We start from the raw sequence: 25,905 nt of genomic DNA on the forward strand, positions 1-25,905 counted from the left end.
CGTGACACCTTTAAGGTGCAGGATGACCCCCCTAGCTCGGACGCAGCTAGCGTCTCCTTTATCAGACCCAGGCAGGCCTCAAAAGTCTTTCCAATCCACTCTGATTTCTCCTCCGTGGTGTCTAAGGCTTGGGCTCGCCCGGACGCCCGTTTTGTCAACCCAAAGAAGCTGGACATTTGCTATCCTTTTCCAGCCGATGTCGTGGCCACCTGGTCTTCCCCACCCAAGGTAGACCCCCCTGTGGCCCGGCTGTCAAAGAACACGGCCATCCCTGTTCCCGACGGGTCCTCTCTTCAGTCAGCGGAGGACCGTCGCATGGAGACCCTGTCCAAGGGCATTTTTGCTGCCTCCGGTTCTGCCCTCAGACCGGTTTTTTGCCTCTGCTTGGGCAGGGAAAGCAATCTCTGCTTGGGGTACGCAGCTGGAACAGGAGTTGGACTCGGACATCCCCATCCAGGACCTACGTTCCTTGGCCCAGCTTATTATTCGGGCCGGGAATTTTGTCTGTGAGGCCTCCCTTGATGCGGGAGCCCTTATTGCGCGCTCCTCCGCCCTGGCAGTTGCCGTCAGGAGGGAGCTCTGGCTGAAGGTCTGGAAAGCGGACGCTGCCTCCAAACGTTCCTTGGCGGGGCTACCGTTTGCGGGTTCCCGCCTTTTCGGGGTCCGCTTAGACGAACTTATTTCAGAGGCCACGGGTGGTAAAAGCACCCATCTTCCTCAACCCCAAGCCAGGGGCGCCCCCCGCGGACGCCCTGGTGCGTCTCGTTTTCGGTCCTCCCGCAGGGCCTCTGGGGCTCCCACCACAGCTGCCGCTTCGGCTCCTCCCCAGGACAAGCGTAGGAAGCCGTTTTTTTCGGGCGCAGCCCTCCTGGCGCAAGCCGCAGGCTGCCCGCACACCCGCAGCAAAACAGTCCTCTGCCTGAAGGCGCGCCCCCACCCACCCGGGTGGGGGGCCGGCTCCTCCTTTTCAAGGACGTCTGGATGGCTCACGTCTCCGACGCCTGGGCCCTCGAAATTGTGTCCTCCGGATACAAAATCGAATTTGCATCCTTCCCTCCGGATCGGTTCTTTCGCTCCCGCCCCACGCGAGACCCGAAAGACGCGGCCGCGTTCTCCGCGGCCGTTCAAGCTTTACTGGACAGGGGGGTGATTACCCCCGTTCCTCTAGAGGAAAGATTCCAAGGGTTCTACTCGAACCTCTTTGTAGTTCCCAAGAAGGGAGGTTCGGTGCGGCCCATTTTGGACCTCAAAAAGCTCAACCGTTTTCTCCTCCTTCGACGGTTTCGGATGGAGTCCCTCCGCTCCGCGGTGGCTTCCCTGGAGCAGGGAGATTTCATGTCTTCCATCGATATACAGGATGCCTACCTCCATGTTCCGGTAGCCCAGTGTCACCATCGCTTCCTTCGATTCGCCGTGGGGGACCTCCACTTCCAATTTGTCGCCCTTCCCTTTGGACTGGCAACAGCCCCCCGGGTGTTCACCAAGGTCCTGGCCCCGGTTTTAGCCTTACTCCGTTCCAGGGGTGTTTTTCTGCTACCGTACTTGGACGATATCCTCATCAAGGCTCCGTCCCTTTCTCAAGCGGTTGCCAGCGTGGATCTCACTCTAGAGACTCTGGCGAGGTTTGGTTGGGTCATCAACTTCCCCAAGTCCTCCCTTCCCCCCTCCAGACAACTCGTCTTCCTGGGAATGCTTTTAGACACGGGAGCGGCGGAGGTACGTCTTCCCTCGGAAAAACGTCTGATCCTCCGTGGGGCGGTTCGGGGTCTCCTTCTCCACCGTCGACCGTCCTTCCGCTTCTGCATGCGGGTATTGGGGCAGATGGTTGCCTGCTTCGAGGCGATCCCATTTGCGCAGTTTCACTCCCGCCCTCTCCAACGGGCGATCCTCTCCTCCTGGGACAAATCGCCGCAGTCTCTGGATCATCCCTTCCATCTGTCGCCTCCGGTGCGGTCATCTCTCCGCTGGTGGTTACAGTCCCCTCTTCTGGGCAGGTCCTTTCTGCCACTCAACTGGTTGGTGGTTACAACCGATGCCAGTCTCTCGGGCTGGGGAGGCGTGTTTCCTCCCCGATCCGTCCAGGGCATTTGGTCTCCATCGGAGTCCAAACTCTCGATCAATGTCCTGGAACTGAGAGCGGCCCTTCTGTCTCTACGACACTGGACTCATCTGCTGAAGGGTCATCCAGTTCGTGTACAATCAGACAACGCCACGGCCGTGGCGTACATAAACCACCAGGGGGGCACTCGCAGCGCTGCGGGAGGTCACCAGCATTCTCCGTTGGGCGGAAGCCCACGTCCCGGCCCTATCTGCAATTTTTATTCCAGGGGTGGACAATTGGGCGGCGGACTTCCTCAGTCGCACCACCGTCGACCCCGGCGAGTGGTCTCTTCACCCGGAGGTATTCGAGGCCATTTGCCTTCGTTGGGGCATTCCGGACGTGGACCTCATGGCCTCAAAATTCAATCACAAGGTCCCCGCCTATCTGTCCAGGGCCAGGGATCCGGGAGCTTGCGGAGCCGACGCCCTCGTTCTTCCTTGGCGAGGCTTCGCGCGCCCATACATATTCCCTCCCATCCCTCTCCTGCCCAAGGTCCTTCGGAAGATCGCGGCGGAAGGCGTCTCGGTGATTCTGGTCGCTCCGGACTGGCCCCGCCGGTCTTGGTATGCCGACCTCATGCTGCTCCTGGCAGACGCGCCCTGGCCACTGCCCGCCAGGGAAGATCTTCTCTCTCAGGGACCGATCTTCCACCCGCGTTTAGGGTCCCTACGTTTGACGGCGTGGTTGTTGAGACCACCGTCCTGACACGTAGGGGTTTTTCTGCGGATGTCGTCCGCACCATGATCCGCGCCCGTAAGCCGTCCTCTTCTAGGATCTATTATAGGACCTGGAGGACTTTTTTGGGGTTCTGTGCCGATCTGGGGATTCCTCCGCTCCGCTTTTCTCTCCCCACCGTTTTGTCCTTCCTGCAGAGCGGACTGGCCCAAGGTCTAGGCCTTAGTTCTTTGAAGGGTCAGGTATCTGCGCTGTCCATTTTGTTTCAGCGCCCACTGGCCCCCCTTGGTCCTGTCAAGACCTTCCTTCAGGGCGTGGCTCACGCGGTTCCCCCGTATCGCCCTCCGGTACCGCCCTGGGACCTGAACCTGGTTCTCTCAGCGCTCCAGGCTTCTCCTTTCGAGCCTCTGCGGACGGTTTCCTTGCGACTTCTGTCCTGCAAGGTTATTTTCCTTGTAGCCATCACCTCTCTTCGGAGGGTGTCCGAATTGGCTGCACTCTCCTGTCTGGAACCTTTCCTAGTGTTCCACCAGGACAAGGTGGTTCTTCGTCCGGTCCCTTCCTTCCTTCCTAAGGTGGTCTCCGCCTTTCATCTGAACGAGGACATCGTTCTCCCCTCTTTGTGTCCTTCCCCTTCCCATCCGCGGGAGAGGAAGCTTCATCGCCTGGACGTTGTCAGGGCGCTCAAGATTTACCTGGAAGTAACCAGCTCTTTCAGGCATACTGACTCGCTCTTTGTGGTCCCGGAAGGGTCGCGCAGAGGGATGGCGGCATCCAAAGTTGCTATCGCTCGTTTTGTCAAGATGGCTGTTACTGAGGCTTATCTCGCCAAGGGCAGGGTTCCTCCCCTTGGTGTTACCGCTCACTCCACTAGAGCGGTCGGGGCTTCCTGGGCTCAGAGAAATCGGGCTTCTTCGGAGCAGATTTGCAAGGCGGCCACTTGGTCCTCCTTGCACACCTTCACCAAGTTCTACAGGGTGCATACTCATGCGTCGGCTGACGCTGCTTTAGGCCGTCTGGTGTTGCAGGCGGCAGTTGATTGATGCCTCTGGCGTTGGTTGAGTTTGTTCTGGTCCCTCCCTTCTGGGACTGCTCTGGAACGTCCCATGGTTTCCTGTGTCCCCCAAGGAATATGGGCGAGAAAAGGAGACTTTTGTATTACTTACCAGTAAAGTCTCTTTCTCGCTCTTCCTTGGGGGACACAGCACCCGCCCTTCATTGGGTTACAGTTGTGGTTCCGGCTTGGTTGCCCCCGTTGGGGCTCGACAGTTCTTTTTCCGGTTGGTGGTTATCTTTCACTACTTGGACACGCAACTGGCAGTCTCTTCTCCAGGCTGAAGGGTATAGCTGATGGAGGAGGGGCTTACAGCTTTCGCTTAGTGTCACGCCTCCTAGGGAGCAGAGCTATACCCATGGTTTCCTGTGTCCCCCAAGGAAGAGCGAGAAAGAGACTTTACTGGTAAGTAATACAAAAGTCTCCTTTTTAATAATTTTTTTCCAGTTACAAAGCAAGGGTTAACAGCCAAACTAAACTCAATATTTATGGCCCTGATTCTGTAGTTTATAGAAACACCCCATATGTGGTCGTAAACCGCTGTACGGGCACTCGGCAGGGCTCAGAAGGAAAGGAATGCCATACGGTTTTTGGAAGGCAGATATTGCTGGACTGTTTTTTTTGACACCATGTCCCATTTGAAGCCCCCCTGATGCACCCCTAGAGTAGAAACTCCAAAAAAGTGGCCCCATTTTAGAAACTACGGGATAGGGTGGCAGTATTGTTGGTACTAGTTTAGGGTACATATGATTTTTGTTGGCTCTATATTACACTTTTTGTGAGGCAAGATAACAAGAAATAGCTGTTTTGGCACAGTTTTTATTTACAACATTCATCTGACAGGTTAGATCATGTGATATTTTTATAGACCAGGTTGTCACGGATGCGGCGATACCTAATCTGTATAATTTTTTATTTATGTAAGTTTTACACAATGATTTCATTTTTGAAGCAAAAAAAATCATGTTTTAGTGTTTCCATAGTCTGAGAGACATAATTTTTTCAGTTTTTGGGCGATTACCTTGGGTAGGGTATGATTTTTGCGGGATTAAATGACTGTTTTATTGGCACTATTTTGGGGTGCGTGTGACTTTTTGATCGCTTGCTATTACACTTTTTGTGGTGTAAGGTGACAAAAAATGGTTTGTTTAGCACACTTTTAATTTTTTATGGTGTTCATCTGAGGGGTTAGGTCATGTGATATTTTTATAGAGTCGGTCGATACGAACGTGGCGATACCAAATATGTGTACTTTATTTTTATTTATGTAAGTTTTACACAATAACAGCGTGTTAGATTGGTACTATTTTGGTGGGCAAACGCCTTTTTGATCGCTTGCTGTTGTACTTCTTGTGATGGAAGGTGACAAAAAAATTGTTTATTTAGCACAATTTTTATTTATTTTTTACGGTGTTCATCTGAGGGGTTAGGTCATGTGATATGTTTATAGAGCCGGTCGATACGGACGCGGCGATACCTAATATGTATACTCTTTCCCCCCCCCCCCCCCCCCCCTCCCATTTACCAAATTGTTTTTAACTTTATTTGGGGAAAATGACGTTTTTGTTTACTTTTACTTGAAACTTTTAATTTTTTTGGGGGGGGGGGGAAACTTTATTTTTTCAACTTTTTTTTTCACTTTATTTTTTGTCCCACTTTGGGACTGGAACTTTTGGGGGTCTAATCCTTTACAATGCATTCAATGATTTGAGCAGGCACCTTGTTCCGAATACCGGGCGGCTGTGATCGGAACAACACATGGGTCCTTAAGGAGTTAAGGGGGGTTTCTGGTGTCCCCCTCCCCAACTCCAGGCTGAAATGATCATCAAATAGCATTTATACACCTAGTTCACCCACTGTGATATCCTGTTTCGCTGCTCCAATCCTCCTGGCCCGGCTTTGTTTGGCTGCAGCGATGACCTGCTTGTATATTCTGTGACTGCTGCAGCTAGTCACTGGCCTCAGCGGTCATGTGCTTTTATACCTGTGAGGTCATTGATTGGCTGCAGCAGTGACCAGGCTTTATAAGCATGTCATCACTGCAGCCCAAAGATCACATTACAGCTGCAGCAAAATTAGAAGTGGCAGCTATTTCTGCATCGGTTAGTTGACCGTTCCTGCCCTGGGGCGTGGGGTTAGACTAGATCCTTTTTTTTATTATTTTTTTTATTTTTTTGGCTCTTATGTGGAAGCTGCAGTAATATTGTGGTGTTTTATAGTGCGTAACTTGCACATGTGGCAATACAGGTCACTATTTTCTTGTAGACTAAACAATATGACCTTGCAGCAATCTGTTTCATGTTAATGTTTGTTCTACAAACATACGGCACCTACCTTACTGTATGATACACATAAGGACAAAGTGTTCATGAGCAAATACCCAGTTTTCTTAATGACTTGGATAGATAATGCTTTTATTATTTTTCCTCCGTTACAATACTTATTGCTGCATTTAACTGCAAATTCCTAGAGGATAAGGGAAAACGGTGTCAGGCAAAATTAGTAATCTCAGATTATTAAAATGGCATATTCTGTAGAAGTGGTGAATGAAACGCATGCAGAGTGTATGACTGCGCTGCAGCCTCTTCGTTCTTGGTCTCAATGGAGGTCTAATCCTATCGATATGTGGTGATTTATTTATTAATGCGTCTGTGCCTAGAATCTGTCTCAATAGTGGTGCAACTAGTGGAGGGGGGGGCATAAAATGTTATGTTATTTAAGATGTAAAGTTCTGTCTCAAATTTAGGCTCCAATTGCGGATCCGCAAAACACTGACACCGGTAGACCGCACATGCCAGGCACTTTAAATAGAAATGCCTTTTCTTGTCCGTGTCTGCGGACAAGAATAGGACATATTCTATTTTTTTGCGGAACGGAAGTGAGGATGTGGACAGCATCCTTTTCTGGCCCCATTGAAAATGAATGGGTCCGCACCAGTTCCGCAAAATTGCGGACCCATTCATGCGGACTTGTGAATGGACCCTAAGCCATCCAGTAGTTTGTATAGAGCTACACAATAGTGTTTTTACCTGCATCACATTTTACATCCATCCATCCATACAAACACACAGAGGCTGCAGCAACGCTCCTACAAGCATGTAAACACTGTACAGGCAATTTTACCCTGGTCAGGAGCACAGTGCCGCATCATGAACACTACACTGCGTGCAGAATTATTAGGCAAATGAGTATTTTGACCACATCATCCTCTTTATGTATGTTGTCTTACTCCAAGCTGTATAGGCTCGAAAGCCTACTACCAATTAAGCATATTAGATGATGTGCATCTCTGTAATGAGAAGGGGTGTGGTCTAATGACATCAACACCCTATATTAGGTGTGCATAATTATTAGGCAACTTCCTTTCCTTTGGCAAAATGGGTCAAAAGAAGGACTTGACAGGCTCAGAAAAGTCAAAAATAGTGAGATATCTTGCAGAGGGATGCAGCACTCTTAAAATTGCAAAGCTTCTGAAGAGTGATCATCGAACAATCAAGCGTTTCATTCAAAATAGTCAACAGGGTCGCAAGAAGCGTGTGGAAAAACCAAGGCGCAAAATAACTGCCCATGAACTGAGAAAAGTCAAGCGTGCAGCTGCCAAGATGCCACTTGCCACCAGTTTGGCCATATTTCAGAGCTGCAACATCACTGGAGTGCCCAAAAGCACAAGGTGTGCAATACTCAGAGACATGGCCAAGGTAAGAAAGGCTGAAAGACGACCACCACTGAACAAGACACACAAGCTGAAACATCAAGACTGGGCCAAGAAATATCTCAAGACTGATTTTTCTAAGGTTTTATGGACTGATGAAATGAGAGTGAGTCTTGATGGGCCAGATGGATGGGCCCGTGGCTGGATTGGTAAAGGGCAGAGAGCTCCAGTCCGACTCAGACGCCAGCAAGGTGGAGGTGGAGTACTGGTTTGGGCTGGTATCATCAAAGATGAGCTTGTGGGGCCTTTTCGGGTTGAGGATGGAGTCAAGCTCAACTCCCAGTCCTACTGCCAGTTTCTGGAAGACACCTTCTTCAAGCAGTGGTACAGGAAGAAGTCTGCATCCTTCAAGAAAAACATGATTTTCATGCAGGACAATGCTCCTACACACGCGTCCAAGTACTCCACAGCGTGGCTGGCAAGAAAGGGTATAAAAGAAGAAAATCTAATGACATGGCCTCCTTGTTCACCTGATCTGAACCCCATTGAGAACCTGTGGTCCATCATCAAATGTGAGATTTACAAGGAGGGAAAACAGTACACCTCTCTGAACAGTGTCTGGGAGGCTGTGGTTGCTGCTGCACGCAATGTTGATGGTGAACAGATCAAAACACTGACAGAATCCATGGATGGCAGGCTTTTGAGTGTCCTTGCAAAGAAAGGTGGCTATATTGGTCACTGATTTGTTTTTGTTTTGTTTTTGAATGTCAGAAATGTATATTTGTGAATGTTGAGATGTTATATTGGTTTCACTGGTAAAAATAAATAATTGAAATGGGTATATATTTGTTTTTTGTTAAGTTGCCTAAAAATTATGCACAGTAATAGTCACCTGCACACACAGATATCCCCCTAAAATAGCTAAAACTAAAAACAAACTAAAAACTACTTCCAAAAATATTCAGCTTTGATATTAATGAGTTTTTTGGGTTTATTGAGAACATGGTTGTTGTTCAATAATAAAATTAATCCTCAAAAATACAACTTGCCTAATAATTCTGCACTCCCTGTAGAGTGGCCGGCAGGAGCTGAAGAGACCTCACAGGTTGTGCTGCTCTCTGGACTGTAACGGCCTGATAAACTCCCTAGATGCAGTTGTTAGTGACTGCGCTTTGACATCTGGGGACCCAGCAAAGGCTCCCATGACTGCCATGGCTGTGTGTCTATTAGGCTTTGCAGCAGACATAGCCTAACTGGTACAGTGGTAGGCTATAATGCAGTGGTATGCAAGGTATACAACAAAACAATGCCCTCTAGTGGGAGTTAAAAAAATAAAGGTTAATAAAGTTTTGTTTAAAAAAAATATATAAATTTCCATAATTGTTTTATATTGTAAAAGTGGTAAAACACATGTGCACATGATCAGTGTTTGCCGCAACCTGTATAATAAAGATAACGTGCTATTTAAACTGCCCTGTGAACTATACCAATATGCAATTGTTTTTTTTCCTACTCACTCTGCCCCAAAATTTTTTGTTTTTTTTGGCGATGTTTTTTTTTTAATTTATTTTTTATTGTATCTTACTGAACATGTGGCTTTTCTTGCCCCAATGTGTTTTCCGCCATAGAATACTTATCGCAAAAACACCTTTGTCCAAAATGTCACAATAAAAAAAGCTAAATGTATATACAAAAGTAAAATGCCTTGCGCTGCCGGTGTTCAATATTTAGTATTCTCAAGTTAATTCCAATATTTAATGTAGCTGTTTTGATTTACTTTTCAAATATCACCTTCAGTTTTATAAGAAATTTTTTTTTTTTTCTTTTCTTCCAGCTGGTGTTCGAATGGTCTACCCAGCTTGCTTAGTGCTTGTCCCGCAGTCAGACATCCCTACAGTTAGTTCATCTGGATCCACTCATTGCTCAAATACATGTTTAGGTGTTCAAGTGCCTGCTTCTTCCCGAGATCCAGCCATGTCTTCAGTAACTCTGACACCACCAACATCCCCTGAAGAAGTTCAAACAGGTAAGACTCGAAGACTGAGAATAAAATTCTGTTGTGTGTAACTTGTCTGCACTCTGTTTTTTACTGCAGCAAGTGTTTTATAGTCATGAGCTACATTCATATTTTTGTCTTAAATGGTTATTCCCATCTTGGAATTTTATCATTGAAACCCTACCTGTAATGATGATGAGATGACCTGTACAGACCAAGAAGTGGCGCTATTTATTAGGCTTAGTGGCCAGTGCAAAAAACTGCAGACTTCTAGGATTTTTTATTTTATTTTTTATAGTGAAAAGGAAAATTAAAAATAACCACCAAAAATACTTAAATTTTTTTTTTTGTGGTACTGTCTGCCTTGTAATTTTAAAGTATGCAAATGACAAAAAGCTTTAAAATTTAAAATGTGCTCACCATTACAATGTGGTAGTAAAACTGTAACCTAATAGATTAATTATAATTTTGTAGATGCATATATCGTTTTACTTAACGATTTTATTTATTTTTTCTCATTTCCCCAGTTGATGTCCATTCTGCACAGAAGTGGATGAAGTTTCCATCCGTGTCCGATTGTTTTAATTCGGATAGCACTAGTCATCATGGTGGTAAAATCCCAAGGAAGTTTGCTAACCAAGTGGTAGACAGAGTTTGGCAAGAATGCAACATGAACAGATCCCAGAACAAGTAAGCTTGGCAGCGTTCTAAGACTTCACACAGACTGAGTGGGTCTAGTAGTATCTACTATTATACAGCCTCTTGTATGGCACCGGATCCTAGCTTTCTACAGATTTGTTGGCCAATTAAGTATTTCGGATCTGTGTATGGAGAGGATAGCGTATAATATTCACTGCTTCTATATTCTGACATTACAGAAGGAAGTTCTCTGCTACATCCAATGGAGTGTGTGAAGAGGAGACATCTGACAAAGCCACAACCTGGGATTTTGTAGAAGCCACACAAAGAACAACCTGTGTCTGTTCAAGGTAAGTGCAATGTACATCCATTAAAATGCCTTTAAAGGGGTTTTCAGAGAATATTTTACTAATGACCTATCCTTGGTGAGCGGTGAGATGGCAGCGGAGCTCAAGTAAGTGCCGCTGCCTTCTCATGATCTGTCGCCCACATAGATGTTGATTGAAGCAGCACTGCTGCTCCATTCCAGTTCTTTGCTGAGATTGGACAGTGAGGATGTATTTGGGGTGCTTGTGATCGCCCCCATTTTTACCTATCCAATGGAAGTTATGTGGCTATTGTTCACTAAATTATAATTTTTTTTAATTTTCACTTTAGGCACAAAAATCTGAAGCAGAGAAATTCAAGTCAGCCAGGTCAGGTGACACCTGCAGGGCCCCAGCAGCAAGCGGCTCAAAAGCACAAGACTAATGAAAAGCAGGAAAAAAGTGACAAACCTCAGAAGCGTCCACTTACACCTTTTCATCATCGTATATCTGTTTGTGATGATGTCAACATGGAAACAGATACTACCAGCCAGAGACTTGGAATTCGCTCCCAAGATAGTCGAGGGCGTTTCTCAAATATCCGGCCAAATGATGTAGCAAAAACTCCGCAACTACATGGCAATGAGATGAGTAATTCGCCTCCACCTCCTCCATTGAGTCCCCATCCTTGTGAGGTCTTAGATGATGGTGGTGAAAGCATAAAAAATCCACAAACGCCTCAAAGTCAGCATTTCTATCAGATGCCTACTCCGGATCCTTTAATTCCTGCTAAAGCAATAGATGAACGAATAGACTGCTTGTCTCACTTTGCTCCCTCTTTTACTGAAGTCCTTGAACCAACAGTTTATGTTGGCACAGCAGTTCACTTGGACGAAGGTGAAACTGACAATACGTGGAAGTATTACAAGGTCCCAAAGAAAAAGGAATCTGACTTTCTCCCGCCATCACTTCCAAATGATAAAGTAAGAGATGACGGCTTTGGTCCACCTGGGAAAGAAAATTGTTCTGTGACAGAGTAAGTGCGAAAAATGTAGTTACATGATTAAGTGTGGATATAGAGGAGGTGTGCCGGCTGCTATTTGTACATGGAAAGCCACTATCGTCTTACCTACAGTTACAATTTCATCATAAATCATGGCCAGTAGTACGTTATTGCTATTTATGCTGCTGTATGTGATATTTTTATTTTTTCCTCCAGTTGTTTAACCTAGACATCCTTAAATAGTTTCTAGACTTACTTGATGATATGTAGAGGTTTCTAGTCAAACTCATCATTACATAGTGAAACATTACAAGTGGTGTTTTAGAGGGGGTAGTCCTCTCAAAGAAGATGGCCAGTATGCATAGCATATGATGGAACTGAACATCTGTAATGAGAAATCTGGTCTGTCGAGCATTTAAGTGATGGCCTATCCTGATCGGTGAGGGTCTGACAGCCTTCACCGCTGGGACTACACAGCACTGTCTGTAAGCATTCTAGTGGACAACACTGCAATGTTGTGTAGTTCCGGTGCTGACTTCTGGCAATGGAGCTGCACGGAAGAGCATTGGAGCTAAACATAAAATGACATAACTGCACATTTGTATCCAAGGGATGTGTGATTCAGGCTCGCAAGCTGAGCCCACTTCATACGTGGCTGGTGCTGGCTGTGTAATAACGCTGACACCCCACTGTAATGACCAGGATTGTAGATCACTCAGATCTCAGTCAGTTAACCCCTCATACCACAGTCAATAGTGTCTGTTTTATTTATTTATTTATATATATATATATATATATATATATATATATATATATATATTATATAAAATTAGTTCATATCTGTTTAATATGGCAACCTGGGACCTTGTGAAGGCTTCGAGGCCTGCCATAGCAGACTGCTTGTAAGCCTCTAAAAATCCCATTAACTGCGTTAGTATTGAAGTCTGCGGTATAAGCGATCAGAGGAGCCCATGTTCAAGTTTCCTTTAGGGTTGTTTCGGGTATAGAAATTTCGATACCCAATCGATACTTTTGTACCGGTTTCGATACGATACCGGATTTCCATTTTTTCGATACTGAGCTGCGCTACTGCGCAGTCTAGTATCACAGAACTTAGAGCGTGCTACTGTCAGCACGCTCCAAGTTCCCTCAGCAGCACAGGGGAGAAGGAAGCAGTGTCTTCCTCCCCCTGTGACGCCGCTGCCAATGAGGGGAGACGGGAGGAGGAGGGGCTGGCGCACTGTGCTACCACTGAAAGTTAACTTCTAATACAAATAAAGGAGGCGGCAGAATGACATAATCGGCACCCTGCCTCTGACTGGGAGCAGTGATCAGCCGGAGTTGACCCTTCAGGTGCCGACTATGTGATTCTATCATTGGTGGCACAGTGTGCCCTTCTCCCCCCTCCCCAGTATTCAAAACATTGGCGCAGTGCACTCCCCCCCCCCCCCCCCCCCCCTCCCCAGTATTAAAATCACTGGTGGCAGTGGCCAAAGGGTCCCCTCCTCATTAGTGGCAGCTTCTGATCGGAGCCCCAGCAGTGTAATCCTGGGGCTCCGATCGGTTACCATGGCAGCCAGGATGCTACTGAAGCCCTGGCTGCCATGGTCAGCTCCCTGCTGCTGTGTGCACTATGCACAAGGCAGCAGGTAGAGTGTGAAGAACTATTCACCCTAATAGAGCTCTATTTAGGGTGAATAGGACAAGGGATTAAAAGATCCCAGCCAGGTTCTTGCCCCTAAGGGGGGGGGGGGAATAGTTAATAAACAGTAAAAAACTAAAAAGTAAAAAACAAAACAAAAAAACACCAAAATATTAAGTATAAATCACCCCCTCTTTCCCAATTTTACATGTTTATTGTTTATATGTTTTATATCGCATATTGCCACGTCCGAAAAGTCCGAACTATTAAAATATAACAAAAACCTCCTATGCGGTGAACGCCAGAACAGAAAATAAAAACTGCACCATTCGCCATTTTTTGGTCACCTTGTCCCCCCAATAAATAGGATCGCACCCCCCGATCAAAACTTTACATATGTTTCTATGACATACCAAAAGTTTTACCAAGAATGTGACCCTTTTAAAGATACAACCAGATTTTCTGGAATTGCTGTTGAGCACAGACATGGCTATGCTGGCATTAGGACTGTCATTTGACACACAACCTATTAAAAAGTAAGCGGTTAAAAACCCTTTTCCCATTTCTCGTGTACACAGAAGTGTTCTGTATATAATAACTATTTGTTCTCCTTTTTAACTCTATAATTTTCACTATCACCTAGGTTACTAGTGCACTGTAATAAGCCATTGAAAATTTCAGAAGAGTTGCTCCTAAAATATCAAAGCAAGAACCAATATATCCCAACAGCTATATTGGACAGCGATCAAGAACCTGATCCCTATGCGTTTGTGGAAGGTGATGTGGAATTTGTATTCTCAGATGCCAAAAAGGAAAGACAAGTCAATGAAAGAGAAGTTGGGAAAAAACATAAGGTATGTTCAGTTATAGTGTCTCTGCTTGCTAAAGTGGTCCTCTGTTCTTTTTATTTTTTAAGAAAATCCTAGCGTCATCTCTTGTGTGTAAAAGTGCTGGTTTTCCGGATGACAACCGGAGAGACTGATCCGATATTGCAATGCATTTGTGATACTGATCAGTCTAGTGTCCGTTTGCATTCAGATTGCCGGCAATCGGTTCCGGCGATGGAACTGCCTGCCGGAATCCAACAATGCAAGTGTGGAAGTACCCTAAGCCCAAAAAGTCACAAAGCCCTTTGGTATCACTGCAGTTGTAACGACCTGTACAATAAAACTGAATTGGCAGATTTTCTAGGTGACAAAGCTGTATATGGGATTTGTTCTTGTGAAATTTATTAGTTTTACAGCGTTCATTTAAATGAGCGACTGCCTTGTTTAGATATATACAGTGGGGGAAATAATTATTTGACCCCTCACTGATTTTGTAAGTTTGTCCAATGACAAAGAAATGAAAAGTCTCAGAACAGTATCATTTCAATGGTAGGTTTATTGTAACAGTGGCAGATAGCACATCAAAAGGAAAATCGAAAAAATAACTTTAAATAAAAGATAGCAACTGATTTGCATTTCATTGAGTGAAATAAGTATTTGAACCCTCTAACAAAAAAAGACTTAATACTTGGTGGAAAAACCCTTGTTTGCAAGCACAGAGGTCAAACGTTTCTTGTAATTGATGACCAAGTTTGCGCACATTTTAGGAGGAATGTTGGTCCACTCCTCTTTGCAGATCATCTCTAAATCCCTAAGGTTTCGAGGCTGTCTCTGTGCAACTCTGAGCTTGAGCTCCCTCCATAGGTTTTCGATTGGATTAAGGTCTGGAGACTGACTAGGCCACTCCATGACCTTAATGTGCTTCTTCTTGAGCCACTCCTTTGTTGCCTTTGCTGTATGTTTTGGGTCATTGTCGTGCTGGAACACCCATCCACGACCCATTTTCAGTTTCCTGGCAGAGGGAAGGAGGTTGTCGCTCAGGATTTCACGATACATGGCTCCGTCCATTTTCCCGTTTATGCGAATAAGTTGTCCTGTGCCCTTAGCAGAAAAACACCCCCAAAGCAAAATGTTTCCACCCCCATGCTTGATGGTGGGGACGGTGTTTTGGGGGTCATAGGCAGCATTTTTCTTCCTCCAAACACAGCGAGTTGAGTTAATGCCAAAGAGCTCTATTTTGGTCTCATCAGACCACAGCACCTTCTCCCAGTCACTCTCTGAATCATTCAGGTGTTCATTGGCAAACTTCAGACGGGCCTGCACATGTGCCTTCCTGAGCAGGGGGACCTTGCGAGCCCTGCAGGATTTTAATCCATTGCGGTGTAATGTGTTTCCAATGGTTTTCTTGGTGACTGTGGTCCCTGCTAATTTGAGGTCATTAACTAACTCCTCCCGTGTAGTTCTAGGATGCTTTTTCACCTTTCTCAGAACCATTGACACCCCACGAGGTGAGATCTTGCGTGGAGCCCCAGAGCGAGGTCGATTGATGGTCATTTTGTGCTCCTTCCATTTTCGAACAATCGCACCAACAGTTGTCACCTTCTCTCCCAGCTTCTTGCTAATGGTTTTGTAGCCCATTCCAGCCTTGTGCAGGTCTACAATTTTGTCTCTGACATCCTTGGACAGCTCTTTGGTCTTTCCCATGTTGGAGAGTTTGGAGTCTGCTTGATTGATTGATTCTGTGGACAGGTGTCTTTTATACAGGTGACTAGTTAAGACAGGTGTCCTTAATGAGGGTGACTAATTGAGTAGAAGTGTCTAACCACTCTGTGGGAGCCAGAACTCTTAATGGTTGGTAGGGGTTCAAATACTTATTTCACTCAATGAAATGCAAATCAGTTGCTATCTTTTATTTAAAGTTATTTTTTCGATTTTTCCTTTTGATGTGCTATCTGCCACTGTTACAATAAACCTACCATTGAAATGATACTGTTCTGAGACTTTTCATTTCTTTGTCATTGGACAAACTTACAAAATCAGTGAGGGGTCAAATAATTATTTCCCCCACTGTATCTCTTTGTTCTGTCTAATATGAGGTTCTTATTTAGGGTAATCCCCTTTATTACCTTAACCCCTTCCCGACATATGACGTAATAGTACATCATGGCGGAGAGTGACTTGCCGCATTTTGATGTACTATTTCGTCATGGTGATGGGGCGGGCACTGGAGCGGTGCACGCCTGATCACTGCAGGGGCCCGGCATCGCTGTAAAACCCGATGCTGGCAGATTAACCTTTTCTATGCCGCGGTCAGCGCTGACTGCGGCATAGAAAAGGTTTGCAGTGGGTGAGGGATCCCCTTGGAACCTGCCTTTTACGGGGGCCCAGGAGATGCAGCCTCAGGCTGGGTCTCCTAGGCAACCTGTTAGTTTACTAAGTGTAATACACTAACAGGCAATGCATTACAATACAGATGTATTGTAATGCATTGCAGAGGGGATCAGACCCCCAAAAGTTGAAGTCCCAGAGTGGGACAGAAAAAGAGGGGAATAAAATGCAAAAAAGTGTTTTTAACACCTTAGGGACACAGCCTTATTTCACCTTAAGGACCACGCCATTTTTTGCAAATCTGACCAGTGTCACTTTAAGTGGTGATAACTTTAAAACGCTTTTACTTATCAAGGCCATTCTGAGATTGTTTTTTCGTCACATATTGTACTTCATGACACTGGTAAAATGAAGTAAAAAAAATTATTTATTTTCTTGCATAAAAAAAATACCTAATTTACCAAAAATTTAGAAAAATGTGCAAATTTCAAAGTTTCAGTTTCTCTACTTCTGTAATACATAGTAATACCCCACAAAATTGTGATGACTTTACATTCCCCATATGTCTACTTCATGTTTGAATTATTTTGGGAATGATATATTTTATTTTTTGGGGATGTTACAAGACTTAGAAGTTTAGAAGCAAATCTTGAAATTTTTCAGAAATGTACAAAAACCCAATTTTTAGGGACCACTACAGGTCTGAAGTCACTTTGCGAGGCTTACATAATAGAAACTGCCAAAAAATGACCCCATTCTATAAACTACACCCCTCAAGGTATTCAAAACTGATTTTACAAACTTCGTTAACTCTTTAGGTGTTGCACAAGAGTTATTGGCAAATGGGGATGAAATTTGAGAATTTCATTTTTTTTGCCTAATTTTCCATTTTAACCCATTTTTTCCACTAACAAAGCAAGGGTTAACAGCCAAACAAGACTGTATCTTTATTGCCCTAACTCTGCTGTTTACAGAAACACCCCATATGTGGCCGTAAACGACTGTATGGCCACACAGCGGGGCATAGAGTGAAAGGTGCGCCGTTTGGTTTTTGGAGGGCTGATTTTGCTGGACTGGTTTTTTGACACCATGTCCCATTTGAAGCCCCCCTGATGCACCCCTAGAGTAGAAACTCCATAAAAGTGACCCCATCTAAGAGACTACACCCCTCAAGGTATTCAAAACTGATTTTACAAACGTTGTTAACCCTTTAGGTGTTGCACAAGATTTAATTGAAAGTTTGAAATTGTATCTCTATTTTCCCTTTTTTGGCAGATTTTCCATTTTAATATTTTTTTTCCAGTTACAAAGCAAGGGTTAACAGCCAAACAAAACTCATTATTTATGGCCCTGATTCTGTAGTTTACAGAAACACCCCATATGTGGCCATAAACCGCTGTTCGGGCACACGGCAGGGCGCAGAAGGAAAGGAATGCCATACGGTTTTTGGAAGGCAGATTTTGCTGGACTGTTTTTTTTTTACACCATGTCCCATTTGAAGCCCCCCTGATGCACCACTAGAGTAGAAACTCCAAAAAAGTGACCCAATTTTAGAAACTACGGGATAGGGTGGCAGATTTGTTGGTACTAGTTTAGGGTACATATGATTTTTGGTTGCTCTATATTACACTTTGTGCGGCAAGGTAACAAGAAATAGCTTTTTTGGCACCGTTTTTTTTTGTTATTTACAACATTCATCTGACAGGTTAGATCATGTGGTAATTTTATAGAGCAGGTTGTCACGGACGCGACGATACCTAATATGTATACAATTTTTTTTATTTATGTAAGTTTTACACAATGATTTCTTTTTTAAAACCAAAAAAATGTTTGTGTCACCATAGTCTAAGAGCCATAGTTTTTTCAGTTTTTGGGCAATTATCTTGGGTAGGGTATGATTTTTGCGGGATGAGATGACTGTTTGGCACTATTTTGGGGTGAATATGACTTTTTGATCGTTTGCTATTACACTTTTTGTGACTTAAGATGACAAAAAAATTGCTTTTTTTACGGTGGTCACCTGAGGGGTTAGGTCATGTGATATTTTTATAGAGCCAGTCGATACGGATGCGGCGATACCTAATATGTATACTTTTTTTTATTTATTTAAGTTTTACACAATGATTTCATTTTTGAAACAAAAAAAAAATCATGTTTTAGTGTTTCCATAGTCTAAGAGCCATTGTTTTTTCAGTTTTTGGGCGATTATCTTGGGTAGGGTATGATATTTGCGGGATGAGATGACGGTTTGATTGGCACTATTTTATTACCTTTTTTGGGAAGTAAGGTGGGCAAAATTTCAATTTCATCATAGTTTTTTATTTTTATGTCGTTCACCGTTCGGGTAAAGTAACAGAGCCGGTCGTTACGGACGCGGCGATACCAAACGTGTAGGGATTATTTTATTTTTTTTTCATTTTTTAATCAGTGATAAATGTGTTTTTTGATTTTTTTTTTTACTTTTTTTTTTTTACTTTACCCAGACCCACTTGGTTCTTGAAGATCCAGTGGGTCTGATGTCTGTATAATACAGTACACTATATAGGGTACTGCACTGTATTTTACTTACACTTTGTCTGAATAGATCTATGCCTTTAGCACAGATCTGTTCAGCACCATGGACAGCAGGATGCCTGAGAAGGCGTCCTGTTGCCATGGGAACCTTCCCCGTCTGCTCAGTAGTGGCCAGAACTGCGCAGACGGGGAAGGGTAAGGAGGGGGGCTGTCTGGGGGCTCTCCCTCTCCTTCGGGGGGCTGCAAAGGCACAGCAGCCCCCCGATGGGAGAGGGAGGGAGCTCCCTGAGCTATTAACCTTTTCCATACAGCGGTCTGTACGCCCCGCTGTATGGGAACCCGACATGGGGATTTAGCCGAGGTGCCTGCTCAATGATTTCCGGGCGGCAGTGATCAGAAATACACAGGGCGTACAGGTACGCCCTGTGTCCTTAAGTACCAGGTCATAAGGGCGTACCTGTACGCCCTGTGTACTGAAGAGGTTAATAAAACAAAAATAGTTTCAAGTAAAAAAAGAAACGCCCCTTTCCCCTGATATTATAATAAAAAAATAGAAGAAAAAAAAAAAAGAAAAAACACACACATTAGGTATCACCGCGTCCGTAACGACCGGCTCTATAAATATTATCACATGGTCCACCCTGTCAGAAACACCATTAAAAAAATAAAACATAAAATGTAAACTTTTCAAAAAAGCCATTTTTGTCACTTTACATCACAAAAAGTGCAACACCAAACTATTAAAAAGGCGTATGCCCCCTCAAAATAGTACCAATCAAACAGTCACCTCATCCCGCAACAAACTATGGTGACACTAAAACATTATTTTTTTGGTTTCAAAAATGCTATTATTGTGTAAAACTTAAATAAATAAGAAAAAGTATACATATTAGACATTGCCACGTCCGTAACTATCTGCTCTATAAAAATGTCACACCTAACTTCTCAGGTGATCGCTGTAAAAATAAATAAATAAAAACTGTGCCAAAAGAACCCATTTTTTTTGTCAAATTGCACCATAAAGTGTAATAATGAATGATCAAAATATACGTACCCAAAAATGGTACCAATAAAAACGTCAACTCATCCTGCAAAAAACGAGCCCCTGCACAAGACTATCTGCAGAAAAAAATATATAAATGGCGTTCAGAAAATTGAGACACAAAAAAACTTTTTTTTAAAAAAATGCTTTATGTAAAACTGAAACAAATTAGACATTTGATATCATTGGGTTCATAACAACCTGCTCTATAAAAATAGCACATGATATACCCTGTCTGATGTATGTTGTAAAAAATAAAAACTCTGCCATTTTTTAGTTACCTTCCCTCACTAAAAAAAGTAAGAGCAATTAAAAATCATATGTACCCCAAAATAGTACCAATAAAACTGACACCTTATTCCCTAGTTTCCAAAATGGGGTCACTTTTTGGAACCCTGTAAAGGGTGCATCTGGGAGGCTTCAAATAGCACATGGCATCTAAAAACCAGTCCAGCAAAATCTGCCTTCCAAAAACCATATGGCGTTCATTTTCTTCTGTGCCCCATCGTGTGCCCTTACATCAGATTACAACCACATCTGGGGTGTTTATGTAAACCTAAGAATCAGGTTAATAAATTATTGAGCTTTGTTTGGCTGTTAACCCTCGATATGTTAAAGAAAAAAATTGATTAAAATAGAAAATCTGCCAAAAAGTAAAATTTTCCTTTAATTCTTGTGGAACACCTAAAGGGTTAACAAAGTTTGTGAAATCAGTTTTGAGTAACTTGAGGGGTGTAGTTTCTACAATGGGGTCATTTATGGGGGGGTTTCTACTATGTAAGCCCCACAAAGTGATTTCAGACCTGAGCTGGTCTTTTTAAAAGTGGATTTTGGAAATTTTCTTAAGTTTATAAATTGCTTCTAAAATTTGAAGCCTTCTAACGTCCTAAAAAATAAAATGGCATTTACAAAATGATGCCAACATAAGGTAGACATATGGGAAATGTTAAGTAATAAACATTACTTTCTGTTTTAAGAGCAGAGAAATTGAAATCTTGAAAATTGTGAATGTTTTTCATTATATAAAGGTGAAATATATTGACTAAAATTTATGACTATCATGAAGTACAATCTCAGAATAGCTTGGATAAGTAAGTGTTCCAAAGTTATTACCACATAAAGTGACATGTCAGATTTGCAAAAAATGGCCTGGGCAGGAAGGTGAAAACAGGCCCGAGGTAGAAGGGGTTAATACCCATCAAAAAGGAAATCCATTGCTGAAAATGGTTAAACTGTTTAATTGGGATGGAATAGAGCCTCTCAATAATCCATTCAAATTTGCTACATTCTTCAATGCCAATTACATGCAATTTGTATCCATCTAAAAATCTGTCATTAATCAATGAAAACCCTCTGCCCCCATTATTGGTATGTCTTTCCTTTTAGGCAGATGATGGGATGTCGAGTGGTTTAGCCCAAGAAGGTGAAGATGCAATGTCATTATTCAGCCCATCAGTCAAACAAGGTGAGTAATGTAGATGAGGAGTTCAGCCATGTCCCCCTCCTTCACTGTGTCTGGCTGCAGCTGGAGCCCCTCGGTGAATGAAAAGGCAGGTCTGTCAGGCTTTTTATGCTACCCTATCTGAGGTTACCGAGCTCTGCGCTATAATTATTTTTTCTAAGACATGATTTAGTATTTTCAGGTTTTAAGGGCATTACCAGATTAAGTATTTTTTGCCCTGAAATTCGGAGTCAGCGTTCTTTGAGGTGGGGTTTTTTCTGGTAGAGACTCCTATGGGAAAGCATCTCGGGGAAGAAATGGCACAACTAGAACAAAAGTCTGCGAGCGAGCAAATTCCGCTAGGAAACTTTCTTAAAACGCCACTGAAACAAAGTGTCTGTAGGGCGTTTTATAATTTTCTATTGACCGACCTCTAAACTCTAACCCATCACCCTCCCCCTTATATTGTGAAACCTTACTTAAGCTGCCATTAATCACCATATACTGATAGGTGGAGGTATTTGGACCTTATGTATACTAACGTACATTTTCTTCCAGATCCTCAGAGATCAGCAGCTCATGCCCGCACAGCCTCAACCAGCCTCTTCCATGAAACTGACCTTGTGGTGTCCTACACTGACTTAGATAACCTTTTTAACTCTGATGAAGATGAGCTCACGGTATGAATCTTTCTCTAAATAAGTGATCATCATGGGCCTCCACCCATCCCCTCTTCATGCCCTCTTTCCTCCTTCCTTGTATTTTTGAATGGGAATGTTTTAGACTTGCTATTCCTATTTTAAAATATCAATTCATTTTTGTTTTGTTTAAAGCCCGGATCAAAAAGGAACCTTCACCACGATGACAAGAGCAATAACAAGGAGTCAAAATCTGGAAATTTGGACCCTTTGTCGTGCATAAGTAATTGTGTTTTTTTATCTTTACCCTGAAATTGTGGCTTTGCTTCTCAAGTTTGTTGGTTATGTATTTGATAACTACATTTTTTTTAGCACTTGGCATGTTTATTACACAGGTGACGCCTTGGGAATTTGATCATTAATGGGGTGGTCAGTTTCCCCATGGGTGGTCTGCCAGGTACCAGTGGCATAATACAGGCGTTATATATAGAGTTCTGTGAAGAAAATGATTATGGTGTGCATCCCTCTTGTAAAGGGAACAGTGCAAGTATTGTCAGTTGCTGCATATGGACTCCCCTCTGTATACTGAATCTACTGTAGAATCAAAGGTGAACCTTTTTGCCTTAAAAATTAAGCCCTGATGTGTTTCGTATTCACCTATAGAATTTTTAGTGGTTCTTGAAGAGCAGGGCTTTCTAGTCAGATGTAAATTATTACAAAGTGGATTTATGCATATTATGAAATTATTATTTATGCAATTATTAAATTATTCTTCTACAGGTACAGTTGATCTTCATAAAATGTACCCCACGCCCCCATCTTTGGAACAGCACTTGGGCTTCTCGCCTATGAATATGAACAGCAAAGATTATGGCAACATAGACACTACACCAGGAGGAACAACACTTGATGGGATATCTACCCAGTTCAAAATTGAAGTGGATGAAGGATTCTGTAGCCCAAAGCATTGTGAAGTCAAGGTAATTAGTGTCTACCTATACATACGTAATTGTGATTAGATCTACTGCTAGTTTGGGTTTCTGTCATGTCAGACATTGGTTCTCCTGGTGCTCTTTGTTGAAATGTCTACAGGCACTGGCACAATTGATAATGAACAAAAGCTTTTCCCCTAAACTTTGTGCAGCTAAACTGGTTGTATGCGTTCCCAGTGGATTTGTCATCCGATTAATCACATTACAAAGTTTAGGGTGAGAGTTTTTATTCCACTATTTTTGAAATTATTTTTTAGAATTTTTAAGTTCAGTAAAAATGTTTCATAGCATGCAGTGCCCTCTACAATTTAGTGTTGTGAGCTATGACTATAATTGAGCCTGGGCAGTGTCATTGTGACCTTATTGCATTGTTTTTTATGTTTTCCTGCCTCTGTTAAATGTGACTCTTTCTTTCCTTCTGCCTTGAAGAAATGTCTTAGAGGAGTAAAATATGGAATTCTTTCCTCTTCACAGGATTTTTCCTATGTATTCAAACCAGAAACCTGTCAAGTAATGGTGGGGTGTACCATGTTTGCTCCTTTGAAAACCCTACCTAGCCAGTGCTTGCCACCCATTAAGTTGCCAGATGAGTGCATTTACCGTCCAAGTTGGACTGTTGGAAAATTGGACCTGCTTCCACCTGTACCCACAATGCCTTTCATCAAAGATGGGTAAGCTACTTTTTGTATCTTTCTGGTGTAACAGATCCATTTATTTTTTTTGCAGTGCTTTGTGCTGAGTGGATTTTTTTAAATTTTTTGTGTGTGTGGGTGGGGGGGTTGTTTAAGACGATCCAAGTAAATTTTTTTTAGTTATGTGCACTTTTGAGCCTTAAAGGGGTGTTCCATCTGCGACAATGGGGGCATATCGAGAACAGAGCGGTGAAGGTGGTGGCTGGAGGACCCTTAGTAGTTAATGGGAACGCACCATGCTAGCGCGGCCACTGCTCCAATTAATTTCTATGGGGTCAACGGAAATAGCCGAGCCACCGCTTTGCTATTCTCAGTGGCCCCATACAAATAAATGGAGGGAGGCTGCACATGCGCAATGCACCCTCCATATTTTTCCAGGCTCCGTGCTTAGTGTAGGTGTGGGACCCGCAACGATGAGACAATAGGGGGATATTCTAGCTATTTCCCCCCCGTTGTCTTAGATGGGCAATCCCATTTAAGGTGGCCATACACATCACACGAATGTCTGCAGAATTTTCTGACCTATAATGTGTAAGGGGGGGGTCCCAACTCTCCCCGATAAGAGAAGAGAGATGTGAGGATCAGGAATGATGGAGGTCAACCTGCCTGATCCTTTGTTCTTACACAAGATAAGCCTTGTTCCCCTCTCCCCATCTCAGCATTTATGTTTGTGGGAAGTGGAGGTTTGGAGGAATAGCTGTTAGATAAATGATCATTTAGTTGACAGTTATATAAGGTGCTTGGCCACATTTAGGATTGCTTCGAATGTATACATCATTAAACCTTTTACATAGTACCTGAACTGACATTATTTTTTTTCCCCCTCTTAGGAATATCTCTAGTGTCAGCAGTGCAATTGACCAAGAATACGTTCAGACCTACACACCGCAAACCCATACACCATTTGGAATGTCTAATAGTGCCCCACCAAGCAATGGCGGAGCAGGCATTCTTCCTTCCCCTGCCACACCTCGCTTTTCTGCTCCCACTCCGCGAACGCCAAGAACTCCTCGCACCCCAAGAGCAGGTCCAGCCAGTGCTCAAGGGTCTGTCAAATATGAGAACTCTGATTTATACTCTCCGGCCTCCACACCTTCAACATGCAGACACCTAAATTCAGTAGAACCAGCAACTGTTCCATCGATACCAGAGGCACACAGCCTCTACGTCAACCTTATCCTTTCAGAATCTGTAATGAATCTTTTTAAGGATTGCAATTTTGACAGCTGCTGCATTTGTGTGTGCAACATGAACATCAAAGGTGCAGATGTTGGCGTGTATATTCCTGATCCCACCCAAGAAGTTCAGTACCGCTGCACATGTGGCTTTAGTGCAGTGATGAATCGGAAGTTTGGCAACAACTCTGGCTTGTTTTTGGAGGATGAGTTGGATATAATTGGCAGACATACAGAATGCTCCAAGGAAGTGGAAAAACGATTTGACGCCCTTAGAGCTGCAGGATCTGATCATAGGGTGCTAAAGGATGCTGAAAAAATGCCGGATGAATTAATACTACTTCTACATGATCAGTGTACTAATCTGTTCTCACCGTTTGGCATTATGGATGAAGAGCCAGCAACAAAAACCAGCATTGTGAACTACGCAGCTCGTGTTGAAGAGCAAGACTGCTGTAATGATTGCTACTTGGCACTGGAGCACGGCCGACAGTTTATGGATAACATGTCTGGAGGCAAAGTGGATGAAGCACTTGTTAGAAGTTCTTGCTTACATCGCTGGTCTAAACGAAATGGTGAGTATCCTGCCATTTTTTTTATTTCCATCATCGGCAGTGTTTCTAATTGACAAAATTTACCAGATTGGTTATATTGTGAACTGTATATATTGGTTTTGAGTGTTTTTGATGCATGCATTTTTATTTTTAAATCCAGTTTTGCTTGGACCTAATATGGTAGAATTTCTCTTTTGGCTGGCTTCATATGATCATGAAATGGCTGAAATCATGGCCTGACCATTGGTCTAGTTACATGATCAGCATCATAGAGATCTTTGAGTTATTTTGTGTCCTTAGACCTGCAGTCATGCCAGGATTTGCTGCTGTAATACCGGTGTAAAAGCCCTCGTGAATCTAGCCTTACTCTCCTCAATCCTGACACTTGCTTTACTCCTGTAGTGTCTCCTCCTTTAGTCTTCGGTGCTGACCCAACTTTAGGCTCCTTTCGGGGGGGCTGCAGCATCTCTCTTTGCCACTTCATTCATATGGGCACGTGCGACACCCCCGTTTCCTGATCGGTGGGAACCCCCATGATCAGATGCTTATCTCCTGTCCTGTGTATAGGGAATAGCCTGATATATTGGAACTGTAATTTAAACTTTAGATTCCATTGTGGATAGAGACTGATGTGA

At 43.6% G+C, this 25,905-nt stretch overlaps 1 protein-coding gene across 1 annotated transcript in view; it reads left to right on the top strand.

Annotated features, from left to right (window-relative positions):
* MED13 (mediator complex subunit 13) overlaps positions 1-25,905 on the top strand; it is an 89,555-nt gene that overhangs the window by 36,552 nt on the left and 27,098 nt on the right. The window contains exons 6-16 of the mRNA XM_040424673.1: positions 9,317-9,508; positions 10,006-10,168; positions 10,357-10,467; positions 10,775-11,458; positions 13,711-13,921; positions 21,165-21,243; positions 21,778-21,899; positions 22,053-22,140; positions 22,638-22,837; positions 23,324-23,520; positions 24,372-25,291. Of these exons, the coding sequence (XP_040280607.1) occupies positions 9,317-9,508; positions 10,006-10,168; positions 10,357-10,467; positions 10,775-11,458; positions 13,711-13,921; positions 21,165-21,243; positions 21,778-21,899; positions 22,053-22,140; positions 22,638-22,837; positions 23,324-23,520; positions 24,372-25,291 (2,967 nt within the window). The remainder of the gene's footprint in view (positions 1-9,316; positions 9,509-10,005; positions 10,169-10,356; positions 10,468-10,774; positions 11,459-13,710; positions 13,922-21,164; positions 21,244-21,777; positions 21,900-22,052; positions 22,141-22,637; positions 22,838-23,323; positions 23,521-24,371; positions 25,292-25,905) is intronic.

The sequence above is a fragment of the Bufo bufo genome, chromosome 3 (assembly GCF_905171765.1).
Source record: "Bufo bufo chromosome 3, aBufBuf1.1, whole genome shotgun sequence".
Classification (NCBI taxonomy): Eukaryota; Metazoa; Chordata; class Amphibia; order Anura; family Bufonidae; genus Bufo; species Bufo bufo.